This window comes from Ixodes scapularis, unplaced genomic scaffold (genome assembly GCF_016920785.2).
Source record: "Ixodes scapularis isolate PalLabHiFi unplaced genomic scaffold, ASM1692078v2 PGA_scaffold20__3_contigs__length_1032517, whole genome shotgun sequence".
Lineage (NCBI taxonomy): Eukaryota > Metazoa > Arthropoda > Arachnida > Ixodida > Ixodidae > Ixodes > Ixodes scapularis.
In genome coordinates this window covers 1,002,170-1,022,305 of record NW_024609847.1, presented here as the reverse complement: position 1 = coordinate 1,022,305, position 20,136 = coordinate 1,002,170, and the positions used below count along the sequence as shown (strand labels likewise).

The window sequence follows — 20,136 nt, the reverse complement described above, 5'->3', positions numbered from 1 at the left end:
CACAAAACATGGGTTCACAAAGAGCATGGAGGAAATAACTCGCAAACCACGGGGCAAAGTCTAACACACTAAACAAAATGTTCTCAATAAATTGTAAAGAAAGGTAGTAAATTTGATTAAAAAAAAAGCTTCATTCAGATGAAAGCAGTAAACTTCCCATAGACTTATCTCGTTAAGCTTCCTTCACCTAGGAGAAATAAATGTTGCTTGGTGTCATTTATATACTATTCAGAAAACAGAAGTGAAATGAAATGAAAAGCACATTTTCCCCGCCCTTCCCTAGAAGACTAGAATGCTCAACACTGTCAGAGTTCAAACACTTTGTCACATCCTAAAATGAACAGAGGCGGGCGCTACAAGCCGCCGAAGACAATCTAGCTTGGAGAAATTGACACAAAAGGCCCGGTCACACTTTTGCAACCAAGTACGACCGAGAGAGACAAGACCGGTTTTTAAGCCTCTTACGACGTCTTAGGACCAGCTCCGCAGCAGCGCATCCGGTCCTAAAACGTTGTAAGAGGCTTAAAAATCGGTCTTGTCTTTCTTGGACTTACTCGGTCGCAAGAGTGTGAACGGGCCTTTACAAGCGCCACATAATCTGGCGTTCAACTGCAAGTTTATATGTCACGCCTCTGCAACTAGATTGGTGCGATGGCTTAAAGCGTCTGCTGCGGTCCACTTTAGATGGAGACAAACTATGGGCCACCTGGCAGTGTTGGACGCTGTTATGCTCAGCCTCCTTTGCTGGCATATCGGGAGGTAAAAGGTCCAAGAAAATTAGACAACCAAACTACAAACAAGCTGTGAATGACTAAAAGGTGCACTTAGATAACAAAGAAGTGGCCTCTCCAATGAATAAAACAACAAAAACCATTGTCACTACTTCAAAATAAAAATAAAAAGACAAGTAAATGCCTTGGTGCGGCTTGCTGCAGTCGTCGGACGGTGTTGCAGATCCGGTTGCTGGCTCCGTTTACTCGGAATCTGGAAATTCAAAGAAAAAAGTCACTAGAGTTTATTTTGGTGTTTCTTGCATACTAGCCCTTCTAACTGAGGTTAAGTGAGTATAAATAACTATGGTGTGCTCCATAAAAGTGAGAAAATGACCAGTCAACAGAAGAACTTCAGCTGCTATGCATTGAACTAAAAGGCTGAAGAGGCCATGCTAAACAAGCACGATGGTGGCTTATAGATGGCGATCTGAGGAATGACAAGTGTCTTAACCAGGCGACACACAAAAAGGTTTGCACAAACAAGAATGTGCTCAAAAAATTCAATGTGGTGTTTTAGGTCCTATATGACAGTCATACAAGTCCCTTCTTACTCTTCCACTACCAACTTATTTCTGAAAAACACACATCAAAATTTCTATATAATTTTCGATACAAACATTTTTGAAATTTTTATTTTGATCCGAACAATGTATTGCTTGCACGTTTGGCTCATGAATACAAACAGAATAGTATAGTATTATAGAAAAAGTTGTGTTTGAGAGAAGCGTTCCCTGAACACGAGGACAGATTGTGAATATAGAAAGTTTGAAATAACATATTAATAACCAAATGCACTGAGATCAAATTCCAAGCACACAGGCATCATTTGGTCCTAGCATGGACTTGTTTACTATCCACCGACTTCCATGAACTAGATTGCGAACTATGTGTATGAAGAGAAGTGCTGGACCCCATTGAACAAGATAGGATCGTTGGAAACCAAAACATAGGCTGGCACCTTGCAACAGGGCCAATAAGACAACTACTAACCGTGAGTAGTACAAGTGCGCACCTTGTAATAGGACTGCCTTTATTCTACATTTCCATGTGTATGCAATTTTCTAACTGTAAGGCTACTCTGCCAAAAAGTGGACTAGCAATAAATGGTTTATTGCAAGTGTATTATACATCAAGATGAAAAATTAAATATGATCATGACTCGGCACAGCTATGAGGTATAGGAAATGTCACGGTGGCACGCTCTAGATATTCCTAGGCATCTGAGGATCTCCCCTCATGAAAATGCAGTTGCCTTGGCAGGGAATTCAGCACACAATCTCCAGCCATTCTGAAACGGCGTAGCTACTGCCCCAACTGGGGGATGCCCAACATTCTACTGTATTAAAGAAATACTGTGGCAGTTATATGAATGATTAATTACAATAATTTATTGAAGGAAGCACTGCCCATGAAATAATGACGACCTCGCATGCTGTAGCCCATAGGCATCTATAGCGACAAAGCTTTGGAAGCCTTACACTACAGACTGGCAGGAAGCATACCGTCAGCTTGGTCGACTTCTCTTCGGTTTTCTTTTTTTCCGGCCATGCGCTCAGGTGCGTGACGGAGCCACGACTTGATGGCTTCTTCTATGGCATCCTTTCCTCCCGGCAGCTGCCTTCCAGCAGCTGAAATTAATAAGTGTGTATGAATAACATAATACCTGTGATGCCTCACACAATGAATGTGAGTGTTCCCATTGAATACTGCGTCGTCAATAGATCAACCCAATGTCTGGACTTTCGACAGCCAGTTTGATAACAATTGGAGAAATAGATGCATTTTTGCTTATTATTATAAACACAATTTTTGTAAAGAAGGTCCACCAACAGATAAAAAAGACCGTTGGAGTCTTGAGGTTAAACCCCAGCACAGAACAAATGTTTAGTTTTTCTAAGCATTCGGGCCAGATGGGTCACATGCACTTCCCTCCCTATTGATTGCCTTAGATGACACAGCTGTAGAACATCCACTGACCATCTGCATCCTTTTCAGATAAAGGGTGGACAAATTTATTTCGAAGCAGTGAAAGCTATGTTGGGATAAAGCTGACAAAGACCATAACAAGCATAAAACTTAATGAATATAATTATTAGGGATGCTGAACAGAAATACTGATATCACAAAACTAGGTGGGACGCTACAAACCATTATTCGTGAATCATACAGCAAATGGGTGGCTAAATTCATGTAGCAATTAGGCGTGCGACGATGCATTCCTTGCTTCTTTTTTTTTTTTTTTTGGAAGGGGGGGGGGGGGGGGGCTTTACCTCCCTGCTGCACAAGCGAGCCTGCTTCCTATCCTCCAAACTTTTTTAGCTAGAAATGTGACGTCACGCGCCCCTAAAAAATACGGCCATTCGCTTGAGATATTGCTGCACAAGTAATGTTTCGGGGGGTTCGCAGTGTCCTGTCTGACGGTTTTACTGCCCTGGTTTCTAAAATACAAATTTCAGTCCAGCACCCCTTTAACCTCGCAAGCCTAATTATGGACAGGCCCAGATTACAGACAACCTTTCTGGGGGGGCTGATATCAAAAAGATGCTGGGCCAGGCTCGGATTAATTGGAGGGGCATGCATGTTTCGCCACTGGCCTGAGTAATAGAAAAGAAAGTGTAGATATATTAACTTACCCACAATTGCAGTGGCAGTCCTCAAGGACGAGAAGTTCTGTTTGCCTTTCCGGCCCACCCACGAAAACTGTGCAGCTAGTTGGTCGCCGAGCAGGTGCGCTAGCATGCTCTTTGTCGCCTTGCTGGCCGTTTTCCCTCCGAGTTCCCTGAATTCTTGGACCTGCATAAAATGCATGACAGTGTTTATGTTTGGACTGAATAATCTTAGTTAGGTGGGGTAGAACAGAGATAACATCACAGCACGCTAGCAAATAGCCACGTGAGATTTTTTAAGAATCTCGTGCGCCTTCATTAGAGCTTAATATAATTAGACACACAAAGGCCATCCTCATGGAAACAACCTGATTAGGAGTATCTCAGCATGCTCTACAATGTTTATATTGGGGGTTTGCACCCAAATATATATTTAAAAAGTTATTTATGAACCGCGGTGTCTAGCAAAATATTTTCTTTAAATCCCCGACTTTTCCAGGTTTTCCCTGACTATTTCGATCAAATTCCCCGACCGTTACAGAAGTGTTGAAATATTACAACTGCTATTAAACACATAATATATGAATAAGCTCACAATTTAAAATAATGTAATGAAATTTGTCCTTATGTTGCTATAAAAAAGGTCATGTTTAACAAAGTTCCTGGCAATGTTATTTAGCGCAGCCACGTCAATGCACGACTCTTGGGCTTCATTGCACACCACCGCATCACTCGCACTGGCCTTTTTCTCTGATTTGGCCAGAGTCTTGACGATTTCCCTGACAATTCTTACTTTCCCAGATGATCCAAAATTCCTTGACAATTCCAGGTTTTCCGGTCGCATCGCAAAAAATATTATGACTCGGCCTGTAGGACCGTGAACAATACTGTGCTGGTTCAACAGGCTTAGCATGCACCAGCGTTTTTGTTTTGTTTTTTTTACTCTTGGCACAAGTTAGCTGAAACACCTTGTATAAGACATGAAGATATTGCTGAAAAGCAATATGTTGCATAGTTCCTTTTATGGTGGAACCATGCAGCAAAAAGATGCATGACAGAGTTGCCATGCATTCAGATATTACAGCCATATGCAACTGTTGCATCACAATGCCATGCAGATGTAGAACCCAAAGCACAGCCAGACTTTTAAAAGGCAATTTACGAAGTTGCCAAATTTTGGCACTTCTACTCGGGTTCATTTAGAGAGAATCTCATCACGTGTAGGTAGACATTCATTGAACTGCCCTGCAGTGTATAGCACCTTCTTTTAGAAAATGCAGCATTGTTGACTCTGTGTAGCTGTATTAAAGTGCTCACAAGCATCGCCGCCTTTTCGTTCACCAACGTCTTGTCAAAGGCAAAGAGGTCGTCTAGCTTGTTGAACGGTTGTTCGACGAGACGGGGGCGTACGACGACTGCATGGCTTGGAAGGACCTCACAGAGCTTGTTCAGCATTTCCCCATGTTGCTGGACCGTGAAACGGACAATGTTGAGGAGCCTCAAGACGTGCTGCTTGAACCCTTGTTCTATAAAGGAAACAATTAATTAAAACATAATTTACATGATCATTCATATTAGGCATTGCATGATTCACCAATGAACATAAAAATATATAGAGGCTGAATTCAAAATTGAACGACGACAAACTACAAAATATTTTGTCACATGCTAAGAATTCATTATGTTAATATGTAGCAAGGGCCAAGGGAATCTAACCCACATTAAAAAAGTTGTCATAATCACACTGAGGCGTGACATGAATCACTGTGAGAACAGCGGAAATGCAATAGAACGTTTAGGAATGTTATGCAATTACCTCGTATATGCGTCGTGCATCATTGAGAAGACCGCCACGCAATGCAACACAATGGAAGTTAGAATGAGCATGCAACATACCCAGGCAAACCGGAAAACTAGCGAGGAAGGGGGCGCTGCCATTGTATGCTGGAACTAGAGTGTAGAGTGATGGAACCCGTAATGCAATCTAGAAGACGGCTGCAGAACTGCACTTGTTTTTTGCGTAGATCCAGCGGGACCATAGCACCATCTAGGAGGCCATCACAGAACCACGATTGTTTTGCGATAGGCGTAGGGAGGATTTTATTGGAAGGCTCCCAATAACTGCTATCGCAGTAAAATATAAAAATCAGTCTCTCATCCTGTGATAGTCTAATTTACTACAAGGGTCCACCTAGGTAATACATTTTTTTTACGCAGTGTCTAGCGTTACGTCTGACATAACTTTACGTCATGGTTTTGAGTTACGTCTGACGTAACCCAATATGAAGATTAAAGTTACGTCCGACGGAACTCCAAATAAAAATTAAAGTTACGTCCGACGTAACTTTACCCTAAGGTTTCGAGTTACGTCCGACGGAAATAAGTTACGGCCTGTGTAACCTACGGAACCTTATTGAAGGTTACGCTTTGTGGCCGAAACACGACGTAAACATAAAAATATATATAATTACTTCTACATGACGTCCAATGCAGCGTTGATAAATTGGTCAAAATCGCGGCTCTATTTGTATCTCCAGATTTGTCGAGGGGGTTGGAGTGTGTTCCTCGTATGTAGAGGCTGCGTAGGCCCGACGGGTTCGATACCCGTTACATACACTTTTTTTTTCTCGTTTTTTCATTTCCTTTCTGCGAATTTTGTCTCCTTTAAAGGACACATGAAAAGAAAAAAAAATTTTTTTAAACGGCTTAGATGGAAAAAGGATGTCATAAAACGATTTTACAACGAAGAAAAAAAATTTTTAGAGCTATATTTACGGCGTATTACGAATTTGTAGTTGGCGCCCGCGGGCCCCGCGGAAAAGTTGCCCATATTTATCACGTGACTGGCCCTTATTTATCACGTGGTGCTTCAGCTCTTTCGAAAGCTTTCTATGGTCTTTGAAAGTTATTTATTTTCTTTATTTTTTTGTTGCACTTATTTTGTAACAAAATATTTTGACTTTTGAGAAACTTTAAGTATAAGAAAATCATCACTTCCGTTTTGACGCTTACGAAACTAAACAAAGACCGCCATTTTTTCTCCGAAGGGGCGCGGAGCACGGTCGGCGCGGTGTTGTTTTTGACATGCCGGTTCAACGAAAGCGACGCCGCTGCTCGACGAAAGGCTGCAGTTCTCGTGATCGTGACCAGGAGGATTTCAGTAAACATGCGGTACCGGCAGACGAGCATTTGCGTGTCTTCGAGTCTACTCGAAGACTCGGGCGGGAGCCGCGACCCGCCGGCAACGCTGTCCGCAGGCGTATCGCTGGCCTCCAAACTTTCCGCAGGGGGGTTCCCTGGTCTGCGAGGCGTGTTCTCGTAGGGGCGAAGCCCTAGCTGCCCGAGCCGGTCGAGGAGTCTGCGCTTCAACTCGGGATCCATCGTAAAAGACGCGGAGCAGACTACCACCGCTTCCACCACCAGCACACAAACCCAACAACACAGTGCGCGCCGAAGTTGAAAGGAAGTGGCACGTTTTCTAGCCGAGCAGCCAAGCCAATCCAAGCGGCTTACCTCGCCTCCCCGCGGACACACAGGCGCGAGAGAGAAAAGTGGAAAGGAGGAGCGTTACACCGCGCTTGACAAAAAATCATCTCGCGCCGTAAATATAGCTCTAAAATTTTTTTTTCTTCGTTGTAAAATCGTTTTATGAGATCCTTTTTCCATCTAAGCCGTTTAAAAAAAAATTTTTTTCTTTTCATGTGCCCTTTAAGAGGAATTTTCTTTTTTTTCGATTTGCTTTTAGATATGAACCCACTTCCTCCTAGGTGCGACACGCAAAAGAAAAGAAAAACATTAAAAATGGAAACCGCAGCACGCGTGCTGCGAGCCTGAGAAGCTGTAGATGAGAAAGTTGCAGTACAACCGCTAACCAGTGGTAATTACATGAAGGCGTGCCGGTACCACGACCGCCACGACCTACGCCAGTACGAAACTCATCCAGGTCGAAACGGGCAGAGGGTGGGGGTAACTTTATTTTTTATTTCGAGTTCCGTCGGAAGTAACTTTAATTTTCACATTGGGTTCCGTCGGACGTAACTCGAAACCTTGAGGTAAAGTTGCGTCGGACGTAACTTTATTATCTATTTGGAGTTCCGTCGGACGTAGCTTTAATTTACATATTGGGTTACGTCGGACGTAACTCGAATCCTTACGTAAAGTTACGTCGGACGTAACTTTAATTTTTATTTCGGGTTCCGTCGGACGTAACGCTAGACACTGCGTTTTTTTTTATTGTGGAAAAAAAACTGTTATCAGTAAAAAGTTATTAATAAAAACTACATTTTTTTATGGACATACATGGGTTTAGGCCTATTCCGGATCGGAACTTGAAAACGTTGTTGCAGGCCATTGGGGCGTTTTAGGAAGCTAACACAGGTAGTGTAGGAAAGGAGACCATTGTCACTTTGCTTTCGTCACCCAGTTCATCTGATAAATGCCCCACAACAATGTTTTTAAGCTCCGGTCTGGAATAGGCTTAACTCCATGCTAGACGATAGGATATTTATTATTTTTATTTGCAACTTACTGAGGAAAGCTTTTTCTTCAAAATGTTTATAAAACAAATTCACTGCCTAGCTGAACACATGTTGTAAATTACAGTGTCTATAAATGTGAAACTGATTTTTGTGATTTTCTTAAAGTGGGTTAGATTTCTTTGGCCCTCTTTGTATAGTTAAAGAAGAAACAAATAGTGTGAAAGGTACAAAGGACGCAAGAGTTATATACCAATGAAAAATTTCAGCCTTATTTGCTTAACTATCCGATCATGACAAAATTTATATCGGACTTTCTCTCTATCAACTGGCCTAGGTGTGTAGAAAGAATGCCTTGTGCCAAGCTTTCACTGTCTGATACATTTATATGAACTTAGGATCTAATGCAGAAAAGGTCCACTGGATGCAACTGTTTCAGTATAAATGCTAAAAGCAGTTACCCTGGTCTTGTGGATCCTCTCTCCCTCTTGCCTGATGCCCTAGAAATTCACAAGTATCAATAACACTCAGGATATTTGTGTATCATTGCTATACGCATATAGGTCAATATTGTTTCGTTGGCACCACAATATAAAATTATGAGGCAACCTATAATGAATTGTATCCAATGAAATTAAACCTATAATAGCAAAATTTCCGCGGGACCATGAAACAGAGGTGTTCAACCGCGTCGGCCACTTCTCAGGGTATGCCTGTTCAAGACAGTGAAAGTTCACCCTACAACATTGGTGCAAAGCAGTGAAGCTTGACATAAGTGCCAGAGCTTAAAATATGGATGCCAACCTATCTTTGAATATTTCAATTATTCTCGGAGAGCTTTCTCATATGTAGCATTTAGAAAAGCCTATGTATATTTTTGACACATTGTCAGTAAGACACCAATTTTTACAAAAATTGTCAACTGCAGAGTGTGATGAAGTTTGAACGGGACAATTGCCAGTAGATCAACCTGCTCAACTGACATTAAATTCAAGTTAACGATTAATCACTTGAGACTTAGTGAGCCATTAATGTATTAAATTAATTTCCCAGCCCCAACGTTAACTACTCAGAGAGGGCTTGAAGATTTAACAATACCTTCATTAAAAGAGACTGATTCTTGTGAGCCCCCAATGTCTGTAACTGAAAAAAAAACAAAAAAAAAACTGTTACTTGCCTGAAACTTGCTTATAAGTTGCAGATAGTATAGGATGAAAAATGAAATAAACTGTATTGTTGAATACAAGAGCAAAACACTCGCTTGATTTCATATCTTGTGCCACCTTTATATATGTTTTACACTGCATACAGTAAATATAATTTAATTACTTTTAAATTAATTTCTTACAAGCAAAGCAGGCTTTGCTAGTAGCAGTGGGTTTTTGCAAAAGAATGGACATAAATTTAGAAACCTGGGAACATAGGTATATGCTCATGTTCTCAGATAGTCCGCACAGTGTAAAATATGAGCTTTCTAGGCATGTATAGTCCACAGACTACGGTCCGGAAAAAGTGGCATGCTATTTTAAATGCTTACCTATGTCTGTAAGGTTGGAGTCATCGAAGGCTTCAAAAGAGGATGCTCGTGATTGTTTGTCACCTGTAGAGCGCACAAACGCAGTGGGAATTAATGCTCTGCTGAAAGCTGTCCATATCTGCACTAAGAACTTGATAGTGAATATTTCTCCTTGGATTAGAAACAGGCGAGAGGGAACCTTTAATTGCAACCTAAGTGATAAGGATTTTTATTTTTGAAAAATTCAAAACTAGACAGTACAAAAGGCTCTTACCGTGCACACAGGGGTCATCAGAACTGCTCCCTGGGTGATCAGGCAGGTTGCCTGCATCTAAAGCGTAACGAAAACAAAGAAAAAAAGAAAAGACTTGGCTATTGATGGCCATCAGATTATGCAAACATTGCATGATCTGGAGTACAGCACCAAATTAACAAGAGAAAATTATATATAAAATTTAGGGACACAAACTTTGCTAATACTGTCATAACACAGAGATAAAAATAGAGCAGCCTATCTCCTCCCCGAGGGTAGGTATGAGCATGAAATGCTTTGCATGGAAGCCGACGCTAGGCCATCTGTGGCACTAGCGTCGGCTAGTGACATCTGCATTGCCCTAGGTACATACCTAGCTTTGTCAGGACCTCATATACACAAAACCACAGTCAAGCTTCTATCAAATATCACAAATTTGAATAGGAAAGCATAGCATTAATGGCACGAGAGACGCTATGAAAGACACACTAAAGTTGAGGTGTGCTTACTTTCACTCCCCGTAGAGCTGCTACTCTGCATTTGAACAGAAGAGACCATGGCTGGAAAATAAGTGTCTTGGGTTGCACCTCGGTTGCAGCAGACTATGCTTATTTATGACATTGTCATTCAACAGCATCAGACAGGAGTCAGATCCTGGTCAAATTACCTTGGGGAAAATCACTTGGAACTGTGGGAACTCTCCGTTGAACTTTCTTAGTCGGCCTTGCTGGTGCTGGGTCAGCATCAGACTCTGACCATTGGGGAGGCGGCCTTCTCACTCTCTTGCCTGGGGGCATTTCGTTGTCGCTGCTCAGGTCTGAGGTGTACTGGCTGCGTTCAAGTTTTTTTCGTGCTTGTTCGTATGTTGCTAAAAGTAAGAGTTGGTTGTGTCAGCTTTCTTATATCATATCAGGTTCCAAGGAAGGCTCCCATGCTCCTTGAAATAGTACATACCAAACAGCCCTTTGACGGACACATCAAACTGCTGCCACAATGCATCTGGCGGTGCTGCCTTCCTCACCATTGCTGTCACTTTATCTCCTTTGATATGCTTCGGCCATGCACAGCGGTCATCGTCGACCCACAAGGCTGGTACGACCTCAACCTGCTCAAGGCCCAAGAACTCAACAATGGCATATCGCATCTGTAAAAAAAAAAAAAAAAGAAACTTTTGGTTACTGACAATTGGAGAATAGCACATAGAAAATGTCAGATATTTTCATTAGGAAGCAGGCGGTCTACATACGATGGAAACAAGTCATCTAAATTTAAACATTGAACGGAAAGTTTCAGAAAGTTTAGCTCTTGCATTAACACTAACCTAAATGCACGAAACAGATGTTGTTTGCACTTGCTGTCTAGGCCAGGCCGCAAAGTCCGCATGATGTAACAAATTCAGGGACGTTAACCAGTGTGCAGTTCTGGCAAAGTAACAAACTTGCTGTCCCAAGGCAACTTCACCATTTTTTGGATGTTACGCAAAGGCCATGGCTTTAGCTCAGACAGGTGTGAAACAACAGAAATGCCAAGCCTTGAGGATTCAAAGGGTGCAGAGTACAGTTCTTCTTTGACAAGAAACTCCTGGCCAATTATGCATGGCTCGTTTGAGCCTTTCATGTGGGCTATGTTCCTGGCAATGACTACATGGCCATCTTGCAAGAAACAATTGTCCCGTTCACTTAGAGAAATTCTAAAGTTCCCACATGTTAGCATCCGGTACTCAGGAGGGCAACATTCCGACAACAGCAGCCCTCCGCAGTGAGGATGACTGAGGTCCACAAGTTTCCCACCATCAGAGGACTTTCTGCACGTCTTTGTCCGTGCCTCTGCAATTCGATTGCACAGCTGCTCCAAAGGTTTCCCATGCTTGCGAAGCTGCTTCTTCAACACTTGCATGTTGCTTTCGAAGGGAAATGCACTGAAGGAATCAAGCTCCCCCATCCTTTGAACATCAGAGGCAAGGTGTATGAGGCAATGTACGTTGAAAGATACATGGTGATCTCCGTACAACTCAGCAAAATCAAAAACGAAACACCTCAGGAGTTCACCAGCATAGTTGGCATGCTGTTGACAAAGCTGTCGGTTGGCAAGTATTGAGAGAGAAGCATGGAGGAGCAAAAAATGCTGATAGAGGCGATCTGTCAGGCACAGCTTCAGAAGCAAAGGTCCAGTGTAGAAAAGAACAAGCCTAAATTCAACTGCCTTCCAGCGGTCTATTTCATCTCGTCCTCGAGACTTTCGCGGGAATTCGCTTGGAATGTGAGGACGCAGCTGCTTGCTTTTCTCGTTAAAAGCATGCCGCTCTAGCGGCCCCCAGCGAACAGCGAGTGGTCCTGAAGTCCACAATGAAAGCAGTTTTTTCATGACCCCAAGCAGCACAAGATGCATATAGTCCAAGGGCAAATCGTGCACACTGTTGATAGGCAGGTTCAACAGGATGGACTCTCCTTTGTGATGTTCTGCATCATGCTGCTGCCTGAAACTTAAGTCTGTGCGTAATGGGCAGTCCATGTCAAGGAACACTACTCTTCCATCCAAGTACAAGCCCTCGACCGTGCACGTTGGGCAACCACTGTAGCCTCCATGACCCTTCGTCATTGTTATGAAGGCTCGTGCAGGAGCATCACAAATGATGGACCTCACCTTGACTTGCACGAGACTGCCATTGACAGTGACACCTTGTGAAAGCAGTGCCTGCAGCTCTTCAACGAAAGTAACTAAGAAATCGTTTGAAGACATTGGCTTCGAGTGCCCTGCAAATGCACCAACAAGGAATGGTGCTACATCATCAATCCCACCAACCAAGCACTGAATAGGCCAGAGTTGCATTTTGGAGCTCTTGGACAAGGGCAAGCCGTCTATGTTAAAAGTGAGGGAAAGTACAGCTGGCAACTTCTCCACATGACACAATGCATGTTGCAACCCAGCAGCGAGTCCAAAATGGCAGTATTTCCCTGGTTCCACAGTTCTGATGGGGAATTGCTCATGTGGTCTGCGAGGTGTCTGTAACAACGTGCGTCCATCATTCGGTAGGTCGGGCATTCCACCCCGACTTCTTAAAAGCTTGAGGAGAGCTGTCAGTGGCCTTCTCTTAATTCCATGATCTATTGCCCACTCTCGCAACGAGTCTTGGAACCCGGCCGGCGTGCCTGTACCTTCTTCAGCCTCGCTGCACTCGGAAGCACCCAGACCTGGCAGGCCGCCTTCAACAAACTCACCGAACGAACAAGCCTTATCGCAATCTTCTTCGCGCCTGGACTCTTGGCGGCAGTGCTCGCTGGTATCTTCAACGGCGGCGGATCTCGGAGGTAGCTCGGGAGAATTTTGAACACCCTCATGTTCTGTCTCCTGTGCGTCGTCGTCGCCAGCGTACCCAAGAAGTTCAAGAGTTCTTCTTGTTTCTCGAGCAGCTTTTTCACAAGCGTATGCGCCTAGCGAGCGCGGCATGATACATGAAACCAGCAGATCCAATACGGACAAGAACCACACTTCGCCACACTTACATACAAAATGGCGGTATATCCGAATTCGTACATAAACAGTACATCAACCGGCTAAAATGAACACAACTTGGCATACTCACTTTGCCGCGGACGACGACGTGGTGGTAAACGATAACTGTAAAAAAAAAAGCGCGCGAACCTGGGAGCGCCGACTGTACGAGGCGAGTGAGCGAGAACAAAGGAGTCGTGACGACGATGGCGATCTTGCGGCTACTACTTCAATAGGGAGTTTTAGAATAGCGCACGCTAAACTTTGCGTACGCAAAGGATAGCGTCGTCGGCACTGCGCATGCGTCGAACGCAAACCACGTTTTGCGCTTTGCGTGCGCTATTTTAGCGCACGCTATTTCTCAGAAATTTCGTGCGTACGCAAAGGGTCTTTGTGCTCCTCCAAGGAGGATTTGTGATGAGAAGTCGGCTGAAGCCAAGACGAGCACAGTTAAAAAAAATGGCGGCCCCCAGGATCGTGGCTGGGGCCGCTTTGGCGGCGTCGTGAGTGCGACCTCGGCGGCATCCTCGCGACTGCGATTTTCAATACGGGACGACATTGCACTCGGTTCGGAAAACCCATCAAGGTGGGCAACGATCACCGACAACTTGATGCTTGCGACGAGCGAACATTTATCGGCGAAGGTCAGTGCACTCTTGCCGAGGTGACGCATGCGGACACGACCGGTCGACAGCTCGCGTCGGATTCTCACGTTTAAACAAATGTAAAATTGTTACTCCGGACCAAAAAGCTTGTTTTTTCTCAAGTTACAGCTTTTAGTGTGTGAAATAAAAATCGTGACTGTATCTTGGTGGCGTTGCAAGCGCGAGATGCTTGGGCTTTTGCGTCGCGACGGAGAAACGCTATTCTAAAACTCTCTTGCGTCGCGTGAGCTAACGCAAGCGCTAAATTTAGCTCTAGCGTGCGCTAAAGTTACGAACGTTATTCTAAAAAAAAAACAAGACAATCGCTGAATGGAGTAAACAAAAACAAACGGAAAAAACAACAAGCACACTTATAAAGTAATAGAAAAAATATAAACTATTATTTTCAACACTTTGTGACTCGCGTCGGGTGCTCGGGGGTCAGGGCGGACGCCGGGGCTCGGGACAGCTCCAGCCTCTGTAGGACAGCTGCGGCGAGGAGGATATGGCTGGGCCCAGGGACTCCGGAACCCGGGGGTATGGGGGGCGGTAGGAGCAGTCGCCCTCACAGGTTCTATACCAGTGGGAACATGCCTGGCATGCCTCCACATGCAAAACAGTACCGACCGGCTGCCCTCTGCCCCCCTCCCCCCCCCCCTCTCCTTCCGTCCCACTACCATGAGGCTGTTGCATGTTAAAGTTGCACTCCATAGGCGACAAGGCGTCACAGGCTAATCCGACGCGAAAGACAAACCATGTGCGGAAAGTGCCAACAGCAGGCTATACCGCGTTGGAGCCTCCGCTCGTTGGAGCCTCCGATATCAGACTACAGCCTTCATTTCTCTGCACAGCACTTCGTCAGTGGTCCATATACATATATATATATAACTGAGAGAAAAAAAACCTTAGTGAAAACAGCAACAACGGACGATTTATTCCTCGACGTTTCGGCCAGAGTCCGGCCTTCATCAGGAAGGCCAGACTCCGGCCGAAACGTTGAAAAATAAATCGTCCGTTGTTGCTGTTTTCACTAAGGTTTTTTTTTCTCTCAGTTATATACCCACGCCTACGGCCTCCCGCCACCATGCCCGTTATATATATATATCAGGCACGTAGCCAGGGGGGAGGCCCATGGGGCCCGGGCCCCCCCCCCCCCCCCCGAAATCTTTCATTTTGCTGGGACCTCCTCTCCCCCCTCCCCCTCATACAGCATTTTGTCATGGCCTGAACCAAAATCCTGGCTACGTGCCTGATATATATATATATATATATATATATATACACCCTCACTGCGGGGCCGGCAACTTCAACAGCCTCTCTCGCTGTGTGTGTGTGTGTGTGTGTGCGTGTGTGTGTGTGTGTACACACACACACACACACACAGCGAGAGAGAGGTGAACTACATGATGTGACATGAGCCCCCAGACGTCGCTCCCACACATCAGATATACCTCTGGAGCCCCTGGCTGGGCCATATAATATCCATCTTGTAGACGTGCAATGCCGAAATAATGCATTGGTAAAACGGGCGTCCCAAAAATATCACGCACGGGACCTATCCGACAAATCCATGAGTGGACATTTGCAGGACGTCCAACGGAGTAGAGAAATTGGACTTCGGTGATAGCCAAAAAAAGGCATCTTATGTTTGTCCCTCGGACATCCAGTTTGGGACCCGGACGTTGGGATCTAAACAGGATGTCCGTGGGACATTTGTGGTCCAATGGGTTTTGTCTCCGAGGGACGTTCATACTGTGTTATGGTCGTCTTTTCCAGAGACGGTGAGGACAAATACACATATGTGCTGCAAGAGGGCCTCCACACAACCCTACAGAGCTTTTTGTAGACATGCCCCTACAGTACAACTGGCCCGACACTTTCTATTTTGTCCCCTTGTGCACTTTCTGGCGCAAGATGAGCTAAACTGAAGCTAGGTTGCTATCTGTTCAGTTTGAACCCTCAAGCTACGTCCCTTTTCTCTTGACGGCCAAAATTTGAACGCAGGCATGGTTACTGCGGAATACCAAAAGTCTGCCATTCGTCTCCGAGGGACGTCCATTCTGAGTTATGGTCCTCTTTTCCAGAGACGGTGAGGACAAATGCACATCTGTGCTGCAAGAGGGCCTCCACACAACCCTACAGAGCTTTTTGTAGACATGCCCCTACAGTACAACTGGCCCGACACTTTCTATTTTGTCCCCTTGTGCACTTTCTGGCGCAAGATGAGCTAAACTGAAGCACGAGTAACCTTCTAGGTTGCTATCTGTTCAGTTTGAACCCTCAAGCTACGTCCCTTTTCCCTTGACGGCCAAAATTTGAACGCAGGCATGGTTACTGCGGAATACAAAAAGTCTGCCTTTTGTCTCCGAGGGACGTTCATTCTGTGTTATGGTCGTCTTCTCCAGAGACGGTGAGGACAAATACACATATGTGCTGCAAGAGGGCCTCCACACAACCCTACAGAGCTTTTTGTAGACATGCCCCTACAGTACAACTGGCCCGACACTTTCTATTTTGTCCCCTTGTGCACTTTCTGGCGCAAGATGAGCTAAACTGAAGCACGACTAACCTTCTAGGTTGCTATCTGTTCAGTTTGAACCCTCAAGCTACGTCCCTTTTCCCTTGACGGCCAAAATTTGAACGCAGGCATGGTTACTGCGGAATACAAAAAGTCTGCCTTTTGTCTCCGAGGGACGTTCATTCTGTGTTATGGTCGTCTTTTCCAGAGACGGTGAGGACAAATACACATATGTGCTGCAAGAGGGCCTCCACACAACCCTACAGAGCTTTTTGTAGACATGCCCCTACAGTACAACTGGCCCGGCACTTTCTATTTTGTCCCCTTCTGCACTTTCTGGCGCAAGATGAGCTAAACTGAAGCACGACTAACCTTCTAGGTTGCTATCTGTTCAGTTTGAACCCTCAAGCTACGTCCCTTTTCCCTTGACGGCCAAAATTTGAACGCAGCCCACGTAGCACGAAAACGTTCTGAGAACATTGCGGGAATGTTCAAAATAACATAGACAACATTCTTGGAATGTTGAAGATTTACGTAAGAACATTCTATCAACGTTGTCAGAATGTGGCGCAGGCACTTATCGCTACATTCGGGGAATGTCTTCAAAGGGATATTCTTAGAACGTTCTGAGAACGACATAGAACATTACCAGGTCATTCAATCAACATTGAAACATCCTAACAAGGTTCTAAGAACATTCTCAGAACATCCAAAGAACTTCTGCAACATTCTCTGAATGTTGCAAATTTACGTAAGAACATTCTATCGAAGTTGTCAGAATGTGGCGCAGGCACTTATCGCTACATTCGGGGAATGTTTTCTAGGTGATATTTTTAGAACATTCTAAGCACGAAAAAACCTAACAAGGTTTTCAGAACGTTCCCAAAACATCCAAAGGACGTCCGCAACATTCTCTGAAAAATGTTTAGAAAGATTCCACAATTATAGCTTGCTTACCTTACAGCCCCACTGAGCCGTACTACATATATTGATATATTAAATCTCGAAAAGCGATCGATATTTTTTAATCGAAATATACTTTTTCTAGGCCTAGCACAACCTAGACGGCTTTACCAGCGCATTAGCCACAGCCTGTACTATAACGGCAGTTTACTCCTACTTATCAAAACGTGCGGCATACATAACCGATTACTCACGCGGAGCATAAGAACAGATACCTACGGCATTTAGAATAGTTTATTGACAATCAGTTCCTCGATTCAGCAGGTGCTACGGGACTGATACAACCACAAGGTTCAGGTCAATTGGAATCCACCAATATACATAAAATGGTTCATCAAAACGACAACCGCCCCTGGAGTTGCCACCAAAATTATACAATCCTACTGGCCACTCCCAGACCTCCGTGACCCTGTGCACTCTTGATAGCCTTGTGTGACTCGCGCTCTATCATATTTCTCGCCTTGCCAATAACCAGATCTCCCGGAAACCTCAATTTATTTTCCCTGGTCTTTCTGAGCCCATGGCGTTGGTTGTCTTGGCAGCGTGTCTTTCGACTTCATTCGATCTATACCCATTCTAACGGCGGGAAGAGACAATGTAATCGATCATCGACCACCCGCACCAGGCGACTGCACCACCTTCTTTCAAAAATCTCGCGATTTTGGACTGCGAATTCCTCTTCCAGAAATGAGCGGAGTTTCCACCTCATGCGTAATAAAATGGGCCACATTGCTCTCTGCCGTCTTTGTTGTACCGACGCCTGGCATCTGTTCTTCCACAGTGCCCATTCTCCAACCGTGACTACGAGTCTTGCCCACGGCTTCTTGGGGGGGCTATTTTGAGTTACATATTTGCGTATGTCCAGCCCAAATCCTCGTGTTAGCCGCGCCCACAATTGCTGGGCGACCACGCACTCTGCAACGACATGTGTTGTTGTTTCCATTTGACCGCAGTTTATGCACAATGGGCTGGGCGATCCGCGTGCGCCCCATCTGTATGTTTGGGTGTTGGTCCGAAGAACATTCCATCCCCTTTTCCATTCAAACTCACGGACATCGACCGGTATTGTGGCGGCTGTGAGTGCTGTCCAGTGGAACGCGTTGATGCTTGCCTGTCGGTTTGGTGCTATTTCCTGGCACGTGAGGATTTCTGCGACACGGGTCGGCGGGACGTTCCGAACCTCGACCTCCGGGGCTTGTTCTGATATAAGCCGGTGCATCGTGATTATATCTTTGTAGAATTTAGTCGGCTTGGTCGCGCTTGGACTACAGTTGTCCCGATCGTTCCTGCAAAGAGACCGTCGGGCCGTCCCCAAGAAGTATCGGGCTAGAGGGCGTGCTGGGCTTTCCTCGTCGTCTAATATTTGCAGTACGCCCTTTACTGCCAGCACTCTTGCTTGGGTGCGTATACGTGGGTAGCTAACTCCTCCTTGGTCTCGTGCGAGGCTCAGGACAGGCGCCGCAACCAGCGCGGTCTTGTGGTTCCAGAAGAACTCCGTTAAGAGACGTTGCAACCTCAAGGCCGTCTTACGTGGCGGGGGGATTGTTCGGGCAACATACCATGCGGGTCCGCACAACACACTGTGGGCGAAGTGGCGTCGCTCAAATAGCGGTACCTGGAACCGTTCTAGCTTTTCGACTTCCGCTTCCATAGCATGATATATGTTTGACCACGTTTTCCGGGACGCACCGTTTGCATTGAACCATACGCCGAGAATCTTGACTGTGGGTTTTCGTGTGATCTCCGAGGGCCACAATGCGAGCTGTCCCAGCGATATGCCATGACACTTGTTAAAATTCAGGGCTGCACCCGAGATCGCGGCGTAAGCGTCGAAAATCCTCCACACTCTTCGAAGGCTGTCACAGTCCTGCACGTAGACGGTGATATCGTCGGCGTATGCGTTCACAACTGCTGACGCCGATCCCGGCAGAGGGAGGCCACGGATTAGCGTATCCCGCCTAACCTGCTGCAAGAAAGGTTCCAAGGAGAGTACAAAAAGCACCGGGGAAAGCGGGCATCCCTGTCTGACGCCCTGGGAAATCTCTGTTCTAGTTACTATTTTACCGTTGACGACTAACTCGCTCTCTATATTTGTGTATAAGCCCTTTACGAGATTGATCACCTGCAGAGGAAAACCAAAAGCTTCTAGGGCTGCGAATATATATGAGTGCCGCACTCGATCATAAGCTTTTTCCTGGTCGAGGGACACGATGATCCCCGCTGCCTTGCGGTGATTCGTATATTCTATAATGTCCCGTGTAAAAGCTGTAATTGTGTGGGTTGTCCGTCCCGGTATAGCACAGGTTTGTCCCGGTTGGATGATTTCTGGTAACACTGTTTGGAAGCGGCGGCTTAAGGTGGCAGTGATTATCTTGTAGGATGTGTTTAGCAGTGTTATGGGACGCCATGCACTAGGATTTTCAGGGTCTCCTTGTTCCTTAGGCAACAAGATAATTCGGCCGGTGGTAATCGACTCTGGAAGTACGCCCTCACGAAAGGCGTCCTGGACTGCCTTAGTCACAAAAGGACCAACTGCTGGCCAAAAAGCCTGAAAGAACTCCGCGGGGAGGCCATCCGGTCCAGGCGCTTTGCCTTTACTCATGTTTTCTAATACCCATCGAATTTCCTCACTGTTGGGCAGCTTGTAAAGATCCATTCCCATTCCGGTATGCACTTGTGGAAGTCCGACAAAAAAAGTGTGTTGTGCTGTGACATCGTGCGTGTCTTCGTGTGGTGGGTTGTACAGACTGGTGAAATGGTTCGCAAATCGTGTTAGACGCGTTGCCTCATTTTCTGTGTTCCCGGCCGCACTGGGACTCCCTTCGGAGACATTAGGTGGTGCTCGATCCGTTACCCATGTTTGGTGAGCCCATCTAACCATTTCCGGTGTCACTGG

At 45.4% G+C, this 20,136-nt stretch overlaps 1 protein-coding gene across 1 annotated transcript; it reads right to left on the bottom strand.

Moving 5' to 3' along the window:
* Positions 1-542: 542 nt before the first annotated feature.
* Positions 543-13,386, bottom strand: LOC120845846. The gene is made up of 12 exons (XM_040217422.3): positions 12,842-13,386; positions 10,578-10,767; positions 10,291-10,491; positions 10,133-10,183; positions 9,627-9,701; positions 9,392-9,454; positions 8,953-8,997; positions 8,316-8,354; positions 4,697-4,905; positions 3,407-3,566; positions 2,276-2,401; positions 543-984 (listed from the first exon to the last, which is right to left on the bottom strand). Exons 1-12 carry the CDS (start codon positions 12,959-12,961, stop codon positions 974-976), a joined length of 1,290 nt encoding a protein of 429 aa, XP_040073356.1. The 5' UTR covers positions 12,962-13,386; the 3' UTR covers positions 543-973.
* Positions 13,387-20,136: the final 6,750 nt, after the last annotated feature.